Source organism: Hemiscyllium ocellatum, chromosome 21, assembly GCF_020745735.1.
Source record: "Hemiscyllium ocellatum isolate sHemOce1 chromosome 21, sHemOce1.pat.X.cur, whole genome shotgun sequence".
In the NCBI taxonomy this organism is placed as follows: domain Eukaryota; kingdom Metazoa; phylum Chordata; class Chondrichthyes; order Orectolobiformes; family Hemiscylliidae; genus Hemiscyllium; species Hemiscyllium ocellatum.
In genome coordinates this window covers 43,172,465-43,194,101 of record NC_083421.1, presented here as the reverse complement: position 1 = coordinate 43,194,101, position 21,637 = coordinate 43,172,465, and the positions used below count along the sequence as shown (strand labels likewise).

The 21,637-nt window shown below is 39.1% G+C and overlaps 1 protein-coding gene across 3 annotated transcripts in view; it reads left to right on the top strand.

Annotated features, from left to right (window-relative positions):
- Positions 1 to 21,063, top strand: part of dennd1a (DENN/MADD domain containing 1A) — a 509,155-nt gene extending 488,092 nt beyond the window's left edge. For 2 of the 3 annotated variants that reach the window (XM_060841064.1, XM_060841063.1), the window contains 2 exons: positions 15,752 to 16,004; positions 19,482 to 21,063. In XM_060841064.1, the coding sequence (XP_060697047.1) occupies positions 15,752 to 16,004; positions 19,482 to 20,822 (1,594 nt within the window). In that variant the 3' untranslated portion in view covers positions 20,823 to 21,063. Of the gene's footprint in view, positions 1 to 13,003; positions 13,130 to 15,751; positions 16,005 to 19,481 lie in introns of all 3 variants that reach the window. The other variant, XM_060841067.1, reaches the window with a different exon arrangement.
- The last annotated feature ends 574 nt before the right edge of the window (positions 21,064 to 21,637 follow it).

The window sequence follows — 21,637 nt, the reverse complement described above, 5'->3', positions numbered from 1 at the left end:
CTTCAGCTTGCAGAAGTTGCAAATTAGGCGAACATTTATTCTAGGGTTAGCTGGCCCTTTCGTGATTCCAATCATGTAATGCTTCATTTCTGTTATGTAACTTTATTGCCTCCTTGTGGAATAAGGCAAGCACTGCGATACAGAGCAGCTTTAAAAGAAGTAGTTAATGTTTTCATTTCCTGTCTTAATACTTTTACCAAGTAGAAATAAAAATGAAGGCACTTGAGATGTACATCTGTCAGGCATAAAAGTTAACAATTCATATTTTTTTAACAGAATTAAGTGTTAATTCAAAGTAAAATTTACAATCTGTGCTGTTCTCACTTTATAATCAATTAATTTATCACATATAATGTGATGCAGCTTTTCCATTAAATTTGCTCTCAGACAGAACATTTGATACAACTGAAGTTGAGAATTTTTTTTCTTTTTTTTTAAAGAGTCCACATGAGCTGATTATGTGTAAGAAATCTGTGAGGGCTGTATTTCTAAATTGGCAGTAACCTGCTAGTAAATTATTCCATGTAGCTCTTTAGTTTGACAATGGGAACAACCTTCTCTAAGGTTTTCTAATATTTTTTAATTAGGACTGAACATTGACCTTTGTTGAACTGGTCAGGTAATTTATAATTGAACTCCATTAGAAAAAGAATGGAAGGATGTACCCCAATGTATTGAATTTACATCTTTTATTAGCATTTTTCCATTACTTCTGTATATAAAACTATATGAACATCATTAATATTTAGCAAACAATTCACCACTTGGAATGTATGTGAATCCCAATGAGCTGCTTAGTTCCTTTGAGATAAAGTGTCATAGAGGTTAATACATTCAATATGTAAAATCTATTTTTTTTTAATTGACGCATTTCAATTAAGCATTTCATTTTGTTTCCTGGTGCGCTGTTAATAGGACTAAATGCACTAGATTTTTGATAGACTAGCTTTAGAAGGATATGCGAGTGGGAAGGCCTGAATCATATTTCTTAACTATCACTCAAAGTAATTAGGTAAATTAGCAAGGTATGGAGACAATCTAAGGGAGCAATTGCTAGTTCATCTAAACATGTTAACAAAAACTTGCAATTATCTGTCAACCTTTCGTGTGGTAAGAGAGCTTTGTGACAATAATTTAAATAGAAACAATGTGCTGGGTTACAGAGATAAGGCAGGAGATTGGAGCAAAGGTAAAATGCTAAGAAATCCAGTACACACATGATGGGCTGAATATCCTCTTTCTGCACCAGAATCATTCTGTAGTATAATGTTCTATGGAATTGGATGAGTGGAGTTATCTTGAAGTGTTGTAGCTCGGAGGGAAAATGCATGGATCAGGAAAGGCCAGGTCATGGACAGATTTGAAAACCAATCTGAGAATTTTTGAATCAAAGCATTGTTTGACCAAACAGTCAGGATATATCAACAGAAACAAGACTGCTGGGTGAACAGGACTTGGTGGAAACTTATATGTAGACAGCAGAATGTTTGATGACCTCAGGAACTTTGTTTCTGAGAATTGGAGTTCTGATAACATCTTAAAATTATGCTCAGATGGTGTTATATTTTGTACTCTAAGTATTGAATTCTAAACTCACTTTTCCATTCTATTGTTTCTTGTTTAATCACACAATATTGCAGTGCAATATTTCATTTGAAATATGTCACTTTTTACAACAAGTAAAGGATGCAGCATAATTCTTCAGGGTTCTGATATTATCAAAGGAGTCCACTAATTTCTTCCTCATTAACCAACATCATTTACATGTCATTTTTCTGTCTCTTCACCTTCAGGGCATTCCATTTCCTTCCTATTCCCTCTTGTTTGTTGGACTCATCTGTAGTTCTTAGTGTGGTTAATATTGTGTTTGTAAAACAGCAGTATGGGTGGTGCCAACATGGCACAGTTATTAGCAAAATGATTATTTATAAAATTGGAGCTTGTTAGGTCATTTCAAAAATCATCAGGAGTTAACCCCACAATGGTGTGTGGCACAATGATATGATGGGTGGACCAGACTTAAGAAATTGCTGTCAACCATCCACAGATTTTATAGTCATTTTATTTTCCTGTGGAGTTCTGCCTGGATATCTGGATGAGTTTGTTGAGTTTAGTCTCAGCTTAATTTGATGGGGTTGAACATTGTCCTACATTGCAGTTATCACTGCAAGGTTCTACCTAAATTCAAAAGTTGTTTTGAATATTCAAGAGCTTCTCCTCCAACTACTTGCCCCCATTATTCCGCCTGCCCTTACCAGGGAAAGAACATATATCAGCACAACATTACATCAAACAAAAAGCCTGAGATCCTCCAGTTTCTCTCCCCAGCTGCCTTTCAAACAGTTTACAAAACTTGAAGCATGTTTGTATTAGGCTGCTTTTGGAAAATGAGTCCTCGGAAAGAAGGGGTGGTGGAATTTTTTTTTAACAGGTGCACCATTCCAAGTACAGGTACATTCGAGATAGGTGCCAGTGGAAGAACAGCAACCAGTGAGAGTTTTGGCACTGACTGTTCAACATCTCAAATTTCCATTCCATTTGATTGCCATCCATGAAAGTGATGAGCAGGATAATCTAACGGGCAGCAAGATCCCAGATCTTATACAGATTGCTGTCACTTTGCAATATGCCTGTTGTCTCTTTCCTAACAATCTCTGTGGGCATCTGGTTGGAAGCCTGTTTAGTCCTTAACATCTGTATTTATCTAAATAACAAGTCAATACAAAATGTACATTAAAATCATTGAGGAGTTATGTGAAAAACTTTCTTTCTCTGTTGCTGAAAATCCCAGCAATATGTAATGTACACAGGCCACTTGCAGTAAAGCTTTTGGATAGAAGCAGGAACCTTGGTTGATTTGTTCGACAGAGTCCGTTTCAGTGTCATTAATGTTACTCGTACACTCCTGACACAGCTACCTGAAATCGGACCAGAGTTCAAATTTGGGAATCTTTTGGTGTGTGTGGCTCAATTATTTACCAGATAAACTCACTGAAGTCCCAAAGCAGCTGATTGGTCGCTGGGGAGTTATCATGGTGTTAATTCACATCCGCAGGCTTTACCCTAATTTCATTGCTCTTGTGCCTTAATATCCAGGACCTCTTTTGCAACTTATTCACATTTAGAAGAGAGAGGCTAGCCTTTTCACTTCCAGTTGCTTTCTGTATGTGAGCAGCCGGTATGCCAACTTGATGATGACTGAAGTAAGAGTCTAGTGTAAGTAATTGTTGAATTCAACCCTTTCATTTCATACCAAAGTATGTAAGAGCCATATTTATTTTAAACTAGGTAGTTAGGAATGAGTTTGTGGAAGTGATTTCTGAGCAGCAGAGCATTGCGGAATAATTTGAGAGAGATCTTGGGGCCTAGCAACCCACTTGTCTTCTGGCACATGCTGTGCATTTTTTGATATTAAGCTGTGAATTCCTTTTGCTGTCCTGCCACACAGCACCAGACTTGCTGTAAAATAACAGTGGAGATTATTGTGAAGGGTCACATTGTTTATTCTGTTTATTTCACTATATCTAACAGGAAAAAATACCATTGTGAAGATATAAACTTTAAGTTAATAAAACACATAAATGTCTCTAGGTGAATTGGCTGATAGTTTAATTGGTGCAGGAAAGTTTGACTTCACTTCAGGTCCCTTACATTCAAGGAATGTTGAGCTGACAGCATGTTTGTGCAAAAGGGTGTCCTTTGCAGCACAGAGTTGTGCTTTGTATTTAACTACATCCAGCACCAGTGGGAAAGTGAGGTGTGATCGGATGCCATACAGCCATATGGCACTAGCTCATGTTTCTGATTGCTCATATTCCACCGTCCCAGTTTTGGAGAGCAGCCACTTCCACAGAGAGGGAAAAATAGACATGCACGGCAGTGACAAATTACAGAATGATTTTGGCAAAACCTCTGAAGCAGTTTGCCTGTCTTCCTTAAGCCTTACACAGGACAACTTAAGGGAAGTGACAACAAATTAAAATAATTTTTAATGAACGCTTCCAGAATAAGAACAACAAAACTGAGATCATTCACCTTTTAAATAAGCTACTGGTTTTCTAAGAAACAAATTTTAGGTTAATATTTTTTAAATAGTGGATTTCATAGATTTGCCCATGTTTTGTGGCTATAATGCTTCTGAAAATAGGAAGTTTTGTCAACAGCTAGTAAAAATTTAAATGGATTAATGGAATGTTGAATTAATGTTAGCCTCTGGTATTTATTTAATAGCATGAAACTGCTTTTGCATGAAACACTTTTTTCTGAGTTCTCCTTCCGAGCATGCCTAATTCTCTATATTTCCATTTTAATAATGAAGACTTGAATTTTGGCACATTCTAGACAAGCATTGTGGATCAAAAGTTTACGATGATATCTTCAAGAATCCTGAGTGACACAGTGCTTTGGAATAATGTTCTGAAGAACTGTCTTTTCACCTTCACCAGGTCTGATGCAAAAGTGATTATTAGCCATTTTCTGTGTCAGACACTCAGGATTTCAGTTGAACAGCAGGATGGCAGGGACGTTAAGAACAGGATCAGCATCAGTTTTTTTTTAATTTCACATTTGCTGAACACAGCTACCACAAACAATTAATATTTGCTCTGGTTGAAAGCTCAATTGTTGGTCTTAGTGCATCTTGAAGGTTAATGTTGTTGCAGAATGCAGAGCAATTGAGTGCGAAACTGTTCCCTGAGTGTATTTAAATATGTATTGAGATTTGGTGTAGGGTGGTCTAAAGAGCGTGTTATCAGGAATCCTCACACTTTTCCATACAATTGCTTCATATTTTATAGTTAACTATGCAGAAAATATATGGTTTATAATTATTTATTAGATTTTCAACACTATATCCATCTAGAATAGTTTGCTTGCATATTTAAACAATTTCATATTAGATGACAAGGCTCCTTTTATAATAAAATCAAAAATCTGAAAATTCCTTTTATTGGTGTCAATTTATTTTATATACGTTTGGGGTTGTCACATTTCATTTCTAATCACTTGATTGAAATTCACTTTTTAATGCATTCTGGCAGAAAGAAAATACCCTGAAGATGTGGTCTTTCCTCATTAAAATAAACCCACACCATCATAAGCTATGAAGCGAATCTTGAATTTTGTAGAGCTGTATTTGTTACATGATATTTTACAAGGAACAGCCTCTGCTGTCATTTTTGTCACATGCTAACAGTAACAGAGGACATGATAACGAGACATTAAAATAGAGGGGCAAGTCATCCACATTGTAACTCAGCCAAGGGATTAGGAGGCAGGAGTTGGTGCAGTCATGCAGAGCCTGATGGTGTTTATAGCTGAGACAGACAGAAAATCTTTTTCCTTATTTATGGTTGTTTTCTATGTACCAGCCCTTGCTGCGACCTGCCTTTCCACAGACAGATTCCTCAGTGTGATATCCAAGCAGGTAGTAAACGTCAGAATGGATACTGAATCAGATTAATTAAGAATGTAGAGTGTTTTGCTGAGATTATATTTCTAGTCATTTAACAGGAGACAGGAAATCAAGAGAAACACCGAGGAAAGCTCAATGTGACCCTTGTAGTCACATTTGCAAAGTAATTGTTTATAATAACTAAACATTTCAGTGTTCTCAGACTTGTGGGGTTTTTTTGTGATTTATATCATTTCTGCTCTTCCCTGCATCCATATATTGGATCTGAGCAACACATAATTATCAGTGCACTTCAGCATCCTCATGAACAGTCTGATATATAATCATACACTTGGAGTGGCACAGTATTTCAAGAAATTGTATGAAATGTGTTGGGTGCAGTATTCCCCACATTTGTGACAAATAAGAAACAGCATCCTTTAAAACTTTACCCCAATTACAGTTTTCAAGTTAGGAATTATTATGCTATAAGTAAGGGCCTTACTTTCATATCAAATGATGTGTGCAATGCTGCAGCATTTTATCAGCGTCTCTCTGCCTAGACACACAAAAACGGCCAGGGTTTCTGATGTTGTTGCCCAAGAGTTCCCACCAGGAGGTGGATGTTAGTCAAGGACCGGATTAGGTGTCAATGTGATGTTGACTACTGAAACGCTCTACCTGCACTCTCAATCAGAACTCACATTCAAAAATATACCAATCAATCAAAATACCAGAAAGTGACCAGTACTTTAAGAGATCATGTTGCCACAAGGAGTCATTATTCAGGAGAAGCCTTCCCTCTTAAGGATGGCTCAACAGTTCAATACAAGACTGACCATATTGATTCACTGAAATTGAATAGTTGAGTTACCAATAATATGAAATGTCAGCAAGGAAGAGGGAGAATTTCCCAAGGTCTTCTCTGTTCCCCTGCTGTAATTTCAGTGGCAATCCTGGATAAATATTTCTTACACATTTGTCCAATTTTTGTCCAAGTTATGGTGGGAGATCATGTGGGAAATTCCACCGTCTTTGTTTTATTTAAGAGCTATGAGGTGAGCTGATGACTCAATTCCTATTGTTGCCTGTTTACTTGTTTTTGCTGTGGCCCCTGAATGTGTCCTTACATCAGCGGCCAACATTACAGCAGAAGAGAGAGATGTGAAGCATGACTCATGTCGACCATCTCCTATGGTCCCAACATTGCAGACACCAGTCTTCAGCCAATTCAATTCATTCCATGTGATATCAAGAAACAGTTGGAGACACAGGACACTGCAAAGGCTATGGGCACTGGCAAATTTCCAGCAATAGTACTGAAGACTTGTGCTGTAAAACTTGCCATTCCACTAGCCAAGCTGTTCCAGTGCAGCTACAACACTGGCATCTACCTGACCATATGGAATTTGCCCAGGTATGTCCTGTACACAAAAGCAGGACAAATCCAACCCAGTCAATTACTGCCCCATCAGTGTTTTCTGAATCATCAGTAAGCTGATGAAAAGTGTTATCAACGTGCTATCAAACAGCACTTGCTCAGCAGTAACCTACTCACTGACGCAGTTTGGGTTCAATCAGGACACTCAGCTCCTGGCCGCATGACCGCCTTGATCCAAGCATGGACAAAAGAACTGAATCCTAGAGATGAGGTGAGAATTATGGTCTTTGACATCAAAACCACATTTGACCAAATGTAGCATCAAGGAGCACCAGCAAAACTTGAATCAATGAGCATCAGAGAAAACTCTCCACTGGTTGGTGTCATACTTGTGCAAAAGAAGATAGGGTATAGTTGTTGGAGGTCAGTCATCTCAGCTCCGAGGCATCTCAGCAGGAGTTCCTCAGCAAGTGTCCTTGGCCCAACCAACTTTAGCTGCTTCATCAGTGACTTTCTAAACTACCATCATAAGGTCAGAAGTGGGGAGGTTCTCTGATGGCTGCATAATGTTCAGCACCTAAATGTTCAGTTCCTAAATTGGTCCATGCCCTAATATAATAAGATCTGGACAACATCTTCATTTGACCTGACAAGTGGCAAATATCATTCATGCCACATAAGTGGCAGGCAATCACCATCTCCAAAAATCGATAATTGCCTTTTGCGATGATGTGGCTTTGAGAGGGATTGTTTTGTCTTGTTTCTCTTGAAGAGACCTGGTCCCCAGGTCTCTGCTCCATGGAAAGCAGAGCAAATAGCTCTGGGTGTTTTTTTTCTTTTAATTAGACAAAAGCATCAGTGGGTGGAGTCAGATCTCACAGACCCAGGGTTTTAGTTTTGCTTTCAGTTGTTGAAGTTGGGGTTTTGGAATTGAAGCTGCTAGTTACAGCTCGCTCTCTGCTGCTTCAACAGCTTGCATTGTCTTTCTGATGCTAGAATCATTCTGTCAGTGTTCCTTCTGCTGGACGGGAGGAGATAGCGAGTGAGGGAAATCTGTTTTGCTGAATTTGCCTTTGCCACAGGTGTGTTTATGGGATGCTGCTATATTGAAACAGTTAATGAGTAGAAGTTAAATGATACATTATTTTGTTACAAAAACAGAAGTTGCAGGAAAAGCTCAGCTCAAAAATCCAAGTTATTGTTTCAGGTTTTGTGACCATTTCTCAGAGTTTCCTCCATTCTGAGGAAGGGTCGCTGGACCCAAAATGTTAACTCTGTTTTCTTTTCACATATTCTACCAGACCTGTTGAACTTTTCCCACAACTTCTATATTTGTCTCTGATTTACAGCATCTGCAGTTCTTTCAGTTTTTACATTATTTTGTTAAGTATTTTTATAGAGTTAAAATTATTCCAGTACTTTATTTGTCTTTTAACTGTGGTGTAAGAATAAAGTTTGTTTTGCTTAAACCTTAGTACTTTGACCAATTGAACATCATCTGAAACACAATGCCTTACATATGCCTCTAAATAAGACAAATGTTAGGGTCTAAGCTAACACCTTGATTTGTTTTGGTCTGGTATGTAACACCCTTGACATTAATGGTGTCACCATCACTGCATCCCCCACTATCCACATCCTTTGACCAGAAACTAAACTGCACTAGCTATAATAATACAGTGGCTACAAGACCAGGTCAGTGGCTAGGAATCCTGCAGCAAGAAACTCATCCCCTAAGTCCCCAGAGCCTGCCACCATCTACAAGGAACATTCTCACTTGCCTGGATGAGTTCAACCCTGACAACACACAAGAAGCTTGACACCATCCAGGTTACAAAAGCCTGCTTGATTGAAACGACAACCAGTGATAACCAGATTTGAGTTCATTGGTTGACTGTTCTGCCATTGAGCACACATGGACAGTTGTCAGATAAATACAAGAAAAATAAGTGGAAAGTACCAGCAGGAGAGGCAACTCTGGGAGGGAGCCATACTGGCAAAATAGAAAGGGAAATTGTTTGTTTATCGGCCATCATCTTCGGTATTAAATGCAGTTCTCGTGCTAATGAATGCTTTTATTTTCAGAATCATTTAAATGTTAATGGCCAAAACAGCTGGATTTATGCAAAAAGTAAAATCATAATTTATGATATACTCCTGCAACAATCTTGAGAAAGATTGCATGCAAAAAGTCAATCCAGCATGAAATGTATTTTTATCAACTGACTACTTTGTGCGTTTACATTCAAAGCACATTTGTGTATTCATCATTCTTTTGCACCGTTGTGTCTGGATAAGTTTCCTAATAGTTAAGATGCTAATAGTAGGAAAAACTGTATCTGTAGTGAAATTATAGGAAAGTATTTTCTGTATCTGCCAAAGAAACAGAAATTAAAGCATCCAGATTTTAGAAGAAGAATTAGTGTCCAGTCAAGGATAAATGGTATTTTAATGATGCTGAGGTGGGTTGGGGTCACAATGTGAAAAGGTCCAGAAAGGTGCCAAGGTCCAAAGGCATTCCTGTGGATATTGGCAATCCATTCCTTAAGCAGAGAATTTTTGTACAGTTTCTTCCACTTGTGAAGCTGTCAAAATGTCAATATTATGGGTGCAGTGTTTGAGTTTGGGTTTGTGGCTAGTTTAACATACTGACTGCTTTGAATTGTGGTCATAACACTAGTTTCAGAATTGTGATGATTCTTATTGTAAACAGATTATTTTTATCATTTAAGAACATTGTTGATTCTGTGCAAAGTGTCCCAGAAAGAAGTGCATGTTTTTGCAACATATTACAGAATTACATTTTAATTTTCCTTTCCTGACCATGTTCATGAAGTCTGTATGGGAACACATTACCTCTTTCAGGCATCTTACAAATCAAAAGGCAAGATGTTTCTCATTGAGCATTTCAACAGGGTGAAGCCTTTTATTCATTTTCCGTGATTTGACAACTATGTTTGTGAAGTGCTGCTATAAACCTAAAATTTGAGATGTAAATTATTATATCTTTTGTTTTCAAGGCTTTCTGTTTATTTCAATGCTCTTACACAACAATTATGTTTTAACAAGTTATTTCCTATGAGAAAGAAGTATATATCATAAAAATCTCTTGACCCAGCCACAGTTGCATTTGAATTCTGATCAATGTCCTTGGACGTGATAAATTGAATCCACACTTGGAGATTAAATGAGACATCTAAGATTACAAACTTTTTCATTTTAATTAACAATCACTTGATAATTAAACAATGAATATGTAATATCGGAGGGATGCAGTTACAAATAAATTTGAAATAGTGTTTGAAGCCGGTGCCAGTCATTGGAATTTGAATTCAATAAAAATACCAAATTTTTAAAAAACTAATCTAGTAGCATCCACAGTAATCATTGTCAGTTGCTGTAAAAAAAAACCCTCTAGTTCACTAAGGAAAGAAATCTGTCATGCTTGTTGAATATGACCCTTTGACACACAGCAATTTGGTTGACTCTTCACTGCTCTCTGGGTAAGTAGGGATGGGCAAGAAATGCTGGCCTCACCAATGACACCAACTTCCATAAAATAATAAATAAAAAGAAAAATACATATAAAGCTACCTTAGATAAACAGTTGATAAATCGTTTGCAGTTTTATTTTGGTAAGAAAGTTCCTTGGAGCTCTGCCTCCTTTGGCAAGGAGTAGAAGAGCAGCTCTGAATAGTTATCCAAACTTTTGCCCTGAACAAAGGTTTGCATCTAACCCCAAGGTATCATACTCAATTTAGTATTTCACAGTCTCCTCCATACTGTATGATTCTATTCCCCCAATCAAGCCATCTCCTGGCTCTCTGGAAGAGCTATCTAATTAGTCATATTTCAAAGAGGAGTCACACTGAACTTGAAACGTTAACTCTGTTTCTCTATCCACATATGCTGTCAGATTTGCTAAGTTTCTTCAGCACACTCTGTATTTGTTTTGGATTTCCAGTATCTGCAGTATTTTGCTTTTAGTCATCTTCCTCTGCTCCTTGCTCATATTCCTGCTTTTGTCTGCTTCACATTTATCCTAATCCTATTTGGAATGTACTACCTCCCTTTAAGGCAATGCATCATAACACATATTAAAAATATTTTTTTGTCCTACCACAGGTCCCTTTGTCACTTGCCCTAAGTTTGTGCCTCTGGTTACCAACCTTCCTGCTGGTAGAAGCAATTTTTTTCCACTCTTCTCTATTAACACCTCTCACAATTGTGAAAATCTGCCTTCACCTTTGCAGTTGCCAGGACAGCATTCCTGGCTTCTTTTGTTTTGCAAATAATGTCTTCAGCTCAATCATTATTCAAATACAGCATCTTAGTTTCTGCAATATTTCCCACAATTTCGGACTGTGCGCTCCCAAATTTGCAATCTCTGTTGACTGCGATCTTGTGAAAATATGTGTCCATCATTGCAAATAAGTCAAAACTAACAGGATAAAAATTAAAGAGACGTATAGAGTGTGATGGAGCTGTCACACTGACACTGCCCTTGCAGTTTATGTTGCTGCACATGTGACGAATTTGCCATTGTCCTCTTCCAGCTGCTTTGTGAGACAGTAAGTGCCACAGATTTATACTGACATTTGTGGTTTTGTGGATCTTCATCTAGATGTGCTGGCATGGAGAATCATCTGCAATACATAGGTCTATTTCCTTCTGCAGAGTTGCCAGTATTTACTGTATAGATTGTGCATATATGACTGACACATAAGCTTGGCAAAAAAAGGCTTGCAATTACCGGTGATCGAATAAAGATTGTCAATTTGATAATCAGCTTTCTCGATTATGTGTGCGCCAGCATAGTTAAATACATGTTTTAAGTTCATTATAAAATAATGAGCATCTGAGGAATTATTAAATTAAGAACAAATTCTAATTTATCCAAGGAAATGTGCACCTTTAGAAACATGGAGTGGTTTCCCTCATGACAGTGTGCTGACAATGGTCATGAGAATTCGTGCACCGCTCAGGTCTCCACCCAGAACAATTACCTGGCCTGACCTGACCTGACCACTAGAGGGTGTAAGGAGGCACTCTGAGGAATGCTGTCCCGCTGATTTTCTGTTTGGCCTGAAGATTTGAGTAATTTAAGAATTGAATCTGTATCACTCTGCTCAATCCCAAAACACATTCTGCCACATGCCCCACCTTGGAAAATTTGGAGTAAACTTGATATTACTATCTTTGAAATCCTGCTCGTTTCCAAGATCTCAATCCTGCGAAATCTGTGTCTTGGTTTCACACTGAATTGTTCCTTTTCCCACCCTGAAATCATGTGCATGCTCCATATTCCTCACTCGAGCAACATGAGGCAACACAGAATTAGGGTACTCACAGCATCAAAAGCATTTCTATTTTCTCATTTATTCTCTTATTACTAGTGTATTTCTAAATTGTATTCCCCCTTCTAGACTGCTGCAGTTAGCTTCCACTGAATTGTCAGTCGCGGATATCAAATAATAAAATTCAGTTTGTCCATTCAATATCCTTACTATCCCATCACTGCCTCTTGGCTCATTCCCATTGGGCAGTCACTAACTTATCAGTTTTACCCATGTGTCAATCAGTACCTGGAATGTCCATTCTAGGAATGATGCAGCCTCCTGGGGTGTGGCTTAGTGTCAGATTCACAATACCTTATGTTCTAACGCAAAAGGTTAGAGGCATTTTCCTCACGTATGATGATTCCTTACATACAGTGTCCAAGATCATCATCATGCATCAACTGTTCTCTTTAAAGTTTGAATGATATTAAGATCTACAAATTAGTGATTTTAACGTCTCTAGTATAATGGTGAACTGAACTTGCATTCAAATTTCACATTCTCTCACTCTGCAGTGGTTAATTCTTCCTCGAGACTCATTGTTATATATTAACACGTAACGTAAGATTTTCTTTACCTAGCTGTTACTCTGCAGTTCCTGTTACTGATGAAATTTTATGCTTAAATGTGGACCCTAATCAGCAGACTAACATTTCTAAGTAAAATTTTACCAGAAGATTTAAATATGGCTATATTCTGCAACAAATATGGATCCCTTAACATGAAAAAAAATGTATGCTTGTATTTCATTTAAACAACTTCTGAAATACAGTGGTTTGAAAGTTGACCCTTCAGAATCTCTATGCATGAATTAGTTTTTGTATGTGGTCAATGATTTTCATCCTTTGCTCCTCAGTGAATACATTAAAATTTTCTTCCTGTTTTCTTCAGCATCGTAAGACCCACACGACACTACACAGTCTTCCTTTCTGAGGATTCCTCTGATGATGAACTTCACCATGAAGAGGACTCTATATCTGCCTTCTCTGAAAGCTTTCTCTTCACTTCTTTTGAATGGTCTATTGACTCTTTCATTTATATTCTTTTGCTTGAGAAATTTTTGCATGATGACTTTGAGTAAATATAAAGTGTATGGTTTCTACAGTCTGTACATGGTTATTCAGATTTGAGAAAAATAGCAGGCCACATATATTGAATATCTAATTTAAGCTATTACATTTCCTTTTCTTTGTGGGTTTCTGTTATGATTCAGTACTTTTATGTCCAGATCGATCTAGTGGCTATTCCTATTGATCATACTGTAATGGATTTGGTTAATAACATCAGATATGTTATTCTTGTAACTGAGGCAAACAGTGCAATGATACTGATTTAATATTTGCAATCCAAGAGCTGGCCAATATTTATTTCATGACAGTTGAAAAAATGGATGTTTGTCTGTAATATAGTAACCATTTACTCACTCCCAATCTATTAGAAAAGAATCATGAGTTATCAAAATACACTAAGAGCATATGTGACATTTGCAATGCTATATGTTTTGTTTGTTTGAGAGTTTAAAATTGAATTTTCCTTCTGGTTTTGTCAGACTGTCTGAAATAATCTAAAATAATAATTCAAATGTCCCCATTTTGACAGTCTCAAATGAACCACCAGGCACACAGTATAGTGACTAGAAATTGTGACCAACCCTAACATATTTATTTGGACTTTTGTTTTGGCATTGGCATAAAGGACTGGCTTTGACGTCTGTTGAAAGCAGACTAGCTTTTTTGCATTTCATAATACCATGCTAAAACAATTGAATTGACTTGTTTAAAACCCTAAACTATGAATACCGTTGGAAGCATTGCCACCTGATAATTTGCTTGGTTTAGATTTCTATGTTAGTGGTAATTATAATTCAAAATTAAATATTGGAAAACAGACCAAACCATCACAAAAATCATCTGCTTATCTCTACACTAATAATACTGAATTGGATTATTTTGTTTTATTTATATTTATATGCCTTCTAACCAATTGCTGTAATGTATCAAGCACTGTATTTCTCTAAATAATGACAATTTTAGTGCATCACTAAATAATGGAGAGGTACACAATGAGGGCTTTATTCTATGAGACAATCTACTTGCGAGATCTTCCTTCTGAAGGTAATAAACTTCACATAACGCTTCCTGTTTGAGTATTCTCTGCAGGCCATTAATATGTAATTTTTTTAAAATTGCTTTTGATTTACCTTTCAAGGTGAGTCATAACCATAAATACCGTGAATATTAAATGATCAGAAGATCCTTTTGAGCTGTCTTTAATTTCTGTACCAAAATGTGGCGATCCTTTGAACAGGACTGAGAAATTAATTCAATACTTTCTTAATCTAAGATCCAGGATGTTGCAGCAGTAATTCATGAGGACAGGTAATATGACTGATGCTCAGCCAATGTGGGAGAATGTCATAGTTCAACTCACCAACTGTATGATCAACATTTTTCAAAATGATCTATGCTGCTGAAGTGGCCAGTCTGCTATTGTAATATTATTGTACTTGTTTGGAGACCAGAGTCCATAACCACAAAAAAAACTGGTTCTAGGTCACAAACCCGTCAAAGGTAAATTAAATGACCAAAATAACCTGTACTGCAAAACAAACCATTAAAAACCTTTAAGGAAATCTATAAACAGAAGAAAATTTTTAAAAAGCATTCTCATTAAATGCAGCTTTAAATGTCAAGATAGCTATCACATTCTTAATTCTGGTCTCCTTCCTATCAGAAAGATGTTGTGAAACTTGAAAGGGTTCAGAAAAGATTTACTAGGATGTTGCCAGGGTTGGACGATTTGAGCTATAGAGAGAGGTCGAATAGGCTGGGGCTGTTTCCCCTGGAGCATCGGAGGCTGAGGGGTGACCTTACAGAGGTTTATAACATCATGAGGGGCATGGATCGGATAAACAAACAAAATCTTTTTCCAGTGGTGGGAACTAGAGGGCATAGGTTTAGAGTGAGAGGGGAAAGATTATAAAAGAGACCTAAGTGGCAACTTCCTCTGGCAGCTCATTCCATACCTGTACCACCCTCTGCGTGAAGAAGTGGTGGAGGCTGGTACAATTGCAATATTTAAAAGGCACCTGGATGGGTATATGAATAGGAAGGGTTTGGAGGGATATGGGCTGGGTGCTGACAAGTGGGTCTAGATTGGGTTGGGATGTATGGTCGGAATGGATGAGTTGGACCTAAGAGTCTGTTTCCACGCTGTACATCTCTATGATTCTATAAGTCAAGCAACCAGTATGAAAGACTGCATTCCACTGGAAAGCAGTCATGGATTAATGTTACAAAGACACAAGACATTGGAGTAGGAGTAGGACATCTGCCTAACCAGTCTTATCTGCCATTTAACACAGCCAGAGCTGATTTTGAGCTGGCTGCTTTTAAACCTACATATACCTTTCACTCCAGCACAATGCATAACATTGAGAGCTACTGTATGTTGGCATGAAACTTGGAATCTTGACAGCTGTGACAATAATATAACTACATTTTTCATTCTGTGTTAATGTGGCTTGACTTCACATTTCAAGGTTCTTTAGTCATGGAAAATGTTAAGTTGTTAGATTTGTGTGCTTCATTCTTTTCAATACAATCCTAACTTTGTCTTTTTTTCTTCTCCAATTACCAGGCCTCAACCATATAAAACTTTAAAGGAATCAGATATAGCTGATGGAGAGGCCTTGAGTACAGAGAAGAGGACTGGGCCAACTATCTTTCCTAACCTCTCCATGCCGGGCAGGAATATTGATGTGAATTTATTGGATGACATTTTCGGCAATATAAAGATAACCTCGCAACACCAGCCCCTCAGCCAAGCCAAAAGCATGGAAGATCTGAGGACACCTAAGGAGGAAGAAATGGAAAATCCATTTGGACATCAGGTTTGTGGAAATGATTGTCTTGCTGTTTGATATACTTTGTGACCATCCTATCATAACTACCTTCATCATGATAGGCAGTGATGGTGGTGAAGTACATTCTCACAGAGAGGGAAGAACAATTTATTTAAAAAAAGGATAGAGCCGAGGCCTATTTGTGCAGTAAGATCAAAATGGGGGAAAAAAGACTTTGTGTTGAAAAGTCATTGTGTCCTTGAGCTTTAAAAGTCTATCAAATTGTAGAAGAAAATAAAGATTGAGTGATTGAAAACAATTTGCAGTCCTGATCTCCTGAATAAGGATGGCCGTTGCACCCATTATGGATGCCCATGAGGGACCTCATCCTTCCGTAGCTGGTGGGTTGGAGACTCACTGTGGAGGCAGCATGACAAGTAAACTAATGTTTGTTTACTTTGAATCATAGAATCCCTACAGTGTGGGAGCAGGCCATTTGGCCTATTTGAGACCGAACCAATCCTCTGAAAAGCATCCCACTCACCAACAAGCCAATAACCCTACATTTCCCATGGCTAATCCACCGAGGCTGCACATCTCTGGACACAGTGGACCATTTAGCATATGCCAATCCATCTAACTTGCACATCTTTGTGGATTGTGGAAGGAAACCAGAGCACCTGGAGGAAACCCCACGTAGACACGGAGAACATGCAAACTTCACACAGACTGTCACCCAAGGTTGGAATTGAACCCGGGTCCCTGGTGCTATGAGACAGCAGTGCTAACCACTGAGCTACCGTGCCGCTTTGGGATGAGTGGAGGGAGGAGGTCCCTCAGCTGAGGAACCTGACCTTACAAAGTGGAACACACTAAGAGCCTTTGCCCCACCTTTGCTGACCATTCTTCCCACAATATACAGTGACTGTAAGGATGAGAATTTGCCCTACTATTACAAACACCTTGAACGTTTTGGTCAAAATGAATGATCTTTAATAAATCCGATCCCCACCCCTTTCTATTCATTCCCCAAGCCCCAACTATCCATTCACCCCCAGGGTTTATTCATCTCACCCCCACTCCAAATTCCCTACCAAACCCCCCGTCCCTTCTCCTTCCCCCCGTCCCTTCTCCTTCCCCCCCGTCCCTTCTCCTTCCCCCCCTCCTCCTTTTCCCCCGTCCCTTCTCCTCCTTTTCCCCCATCCCTTCTCCTCCTTCCCCCCCCCCGTCCCTTCTCCTTTCCACAACCCCGTCCCTTCTCTTACCCCCCTACCCACCATCTCTTCTCCTTCCCACCCCCCATCCCCACCCTTGATCCTTCTCCTTCCCCACCCCCATTCCTTGTACTTCTCCTTATTCCTCCATCCCTCTTCCTTCCCTCCGACCTTCTCCCTTTTCCTGCTTTCCCCCCCAACATACTTTCCCCTTTCCCTTCCAGCTGAACTCCTTCCCACCCCCACGCATTCTCTCCTTCACCCCAAAAACCCATCCACTCTCTTCTCCTGCGTCCATTTGTAAATGGATATGGATGGGTTCAGTGAATTGGCCAGAAATTGGCAGATGGAGATTGCTATGGATGCATACAAGATTATTCTTCTGACTAAAACAGATAGAAACCCATTTTCTAAATGGAGAGAAGTGTCAGAGTGCTTCAGTGCAGAGCAATCTGGGTGGCCTCGTGCATCAACCACCATTCTCATAAGTTTTAGATTAGATTAGATTACTTACAGTGTGGAAACAGGCCCTTCGGCCCAACAAGTCCACACCGACCCGCCGAAGCGCAACCCACCCATACCCCTACATTTTACCCCTTACCTAACACTGCGGGCAATTTAGCATGACCCGCACATCTTTGGACTGTGGGAGGAAACCGGAGCACCCGGAGGAAACCCATGCAGACACGGGGAGAACGTGCAAACTCCACACAGTCAATCGCCTGAGTCTGGAATTGAACCCAGGTCTCAGGCGCTGTGAGATAGCAGTGCTAACCACTGTGCAACCCTGCCGTCCACAATTTATTCCAAGGAAAGACTGCATAGCACCTAATCTGATGATGTTCCCTAAAAGAGGCAACACACCACTCTCCAAGCTGTGGATGGAACCGTCATGATCACTGTTAAATACTGAGCAATTAGAAAGTTTGGTAATGAAGCTAGATTTGAGACAATGGCACTGCTTGCCTTGGAGAGAAGGTGAAGATGTCTTCCCTAAATTAATGGCTGTGCTATCTAAAAACTGAATGAACTGCGGATGCTGTAAATCAGAAATGAAAATTGAAATTGCTGGGAAGGTTCAGCAGGTCTGGCAGCATCTGTGGAGAGAAATCAGAGTTAATGATTTGAGTCAAGTGACCCTTCCTCTGCAGATGTCTTTCTGGTTTCTCTCCACAGATGTTGTCAGACCTGCTGAGGTTTTCCAGCAATTTCTATTTTTGGTTCTGCTACATAACTGGATGAGCTGGTTGCTGAAAGGAGAACTTAAAAAAGACTGTGGTTATATTTTCGGGGCAGCAGTAGCTTCTCGTCAAAAGTGTACCTTTACTTTGTTTAAAAGTCCATTCCATTTAGTTTCAAGTAGCTTGATGAGTGAAGAGGTAATCTAGCCATGTTCTTGCCATGTTTGACCTGCTGAACAGGCCAATACCTCGTAAACGTTTTTTTCAGCAATGCTGGAAATGAATAAATGAAATTTATCCATGTTATCAGAGGTACGATACTTTGTCTCTCTGTTTGTTGTGTCTCTTCTGTCAGTCCATTGTTCCTGAGTGTGCATTCTAGTGCTGCTAGGAAGTCTGCTGTCTTGGCGTCCCTGTGGTTGTAGTTGAGTCCCTTGGCCAGTATTGTACTTTCCGTGTCTGTGAGCTGTCTGTGGGAGAGGTTTCGAACCCAGGTGTGTGTTGTGGTGTCCTCTCTGTTATGTGTTAGTTTGGCCATTTTTTCTTTCAGTGCCGTTTTTTTTGCGGTGTGTGGTCCTGTTCTGTCCTATGGTGACGGCCTGTTCTATGGTCCGGGTCCATTCCTGATTGGTGGTTTTTTGAAATTAACGATTTTTGGCGCGCAATTTCTTGTCTGTATTTGTGAAGTCTGTTGTGAGCGTCTGTAATCATTACCTGGATCATCTTGAATCCGTTCCCGAATCTGCAACACAAATTCCCAGCTCGGCGAACAGAACCACAACAACGAGCACCCGAGTTACAAATCTTCTCCCAAACTTTGAAATTTATCCATGTTATCATACAAAGAAACAAGCCCATAGTTTGAACCATTATCAGTATTAGCACTGTGGTTTATGTCAGTCAAAATCCTGAGCCATTAATGATAATTAAAAACAGCTTGATAATATGGCCACCCCATAAAACATTATTGACTGCATTTTTGTAATCTACAGTACTACCCAGAGAACTTAAATCAGTTAGTGCAATGTAACTTGTTTCTAGATGCATGTGACCTTCAAAGCTCTATTCAACTAGGGCACTGTTACGGTTTAAAAATGTTTGTTATTTTATTCTTGTGTGCCCCTTTGCAGTGGAAAGTAATGACTTCAGCTGAGAAGAGCAAGACCATGTCAGTAGGACTGCATCATACTCTGCCTCATACAAAGTTACGCAGTGTGGGTCAAGATGACATGGCTCTGAATAGTAAATCTATCAGTAGTTCATCGCCTGGCAACATTCATTTTGAAAGTTTCTTCACTGGGATTGATGCAGAGGCTTTAAAGAGGGACAGTTCAGCACCTGCTTCCAATATAATTGCAAGTGGACAAGGCAGCATTACAATCCCAAGGCCTCATGGTAGGAAGTCAACAGAGAAAGGAATAGTGCTTCCACCTCCAGTATCTGTCAGTCGAGGAGTCAAACAGCCAGTATTTCCAGAAGTTAATCAAGTATCAACAGTATTACAAGACAGCTCCAACCAAGAGAGACCTGTCTTCAGCACTGGCCCAGCTTCAGAGATGTTACAAGAATCAATTAGAGTTGAAAAGAAACCTCAAGGACCAGACTTAAACCAATCATTGAATTCATCTCCTCATCCTATGTTAAGTTCATCTGCTGTTGATATCCTGAAACCTATCAAAATCAGTGTAGAAATGGATAGGAGGAATGATCTTTTAAGTCTTCTCGATCCATTGAGTGCCAATTCCAGTCTTGATGGGAGCCAATCTGCAGCTCCTAAAAGTTCATTAACACCTGCATCGTTCTTGTCTTCAGCTCCTGCTCCTACTGGTTTCACTCCATCAGGAACTGACCTTGGGATAAGTGCTCCACCAGCCACCTTACAATTCAGCCAAACTCAAGGATATTCAACTCCCAGCCCAGCAGCCATTGGTCAATTCCCACAGCCATCATCTTATCAGTTTTCTCAAACCATGCCAGCAGCTCTTCACTTTCCTCCAGTACAGCCCTCTACAAGTCATTTTGCTCCAACTCCAGCATCTGCTTTTGCTTCAAGCTATCTGCCTTCAAGTTCAGGTTTCTTCCAACCCCAAATGCCTCACAGGAACTACTCAGCACCTTCCCTTCACCACTTGTACAGTCAGCCCCCTGTAATCCCTCAGTCTGGTACTTTTGTTCAGAAAAGTACAATTTCAGCCAGCCTAGGAGGTATAAGTTTTGCAAAAACTGCAGGAAAAGCGGGTATAAATGTGTCTGATTCCAGTCCAGTGATGGGTAGTACAACAAAAAATTTGCCTGAGCCACCATTAGTCCCACCAAAGCCTTCCATAGGTCTTGAAAGAATATTACAATCGTCCAATCCTGGCAAGGCTCAAGATCCGTTTACTGATCTGCTTAATGCAAATAAGAAGGAGGCAGCATCATCACAAAGTAGAGTGGACCAGCTCAGGAAAAAATGGGAGACCTTTGAATAAAAACAGCAATTAAAATGTTCCAATAATAGAGTGACAGTAGTGGAGCCTTTCTAAACTGCAGCCTTTGGGTGCCATATGTAAAAGCATCAGGTATCGAGGGGTGCATTGTACAAGAGCTGGTTAGTTCTGGTTTTTCTAATTGGCAAAGGACTGTAAAGAATGCATATTATATCAACGAATGTTATAGTGAGGAACTACTACACTACACTTATACTTACATCAAGCCATTTATCATGGCTTGAATGTGGTCTGTTCTGTTTGGTGATTAATGTGACTTTTGCAGTTATTTTTCTGTTAAGAAACACTCCAGCAAAATTGCTGAAACTCAGATTGAGGTTGCCTTGTTTTCTTGATTTCTGATTTTGCTTTTTGAAAGCTCAATAATGTCATTGATGTGTAAGTCACTAATATTAATGTACTAATATTGCAGCACACCATTTCTCAGCATTGAAACTAAACTTTTGCATCATGCTATGGCCATTTAATTCCACAACTTTGTAGCTCACAGTGCAGGTATTATGTTTGCTACGTCTTTCTATTGTAGTGCTCTTCTTGATCCTGTAATATTTTGATAATTCTATGGGATACCATAAAATGAATGTTATATTTATCTAAATTTTATCAAACCATTGAATTTTCCTACATCACAGAGTAAAATCAATGTGCCCTGAATATAGACATCTTTTTGAAACTGTTAATTACGATAAAGTATTGTGGAATTAAAGTAGATGTGTGTGGATGAAGCCAAAAAGGAAGCAAAGTAATTCCATACACCACTATATCATGCATTTCTCTTACTGCTCAGTGTTGCTGCT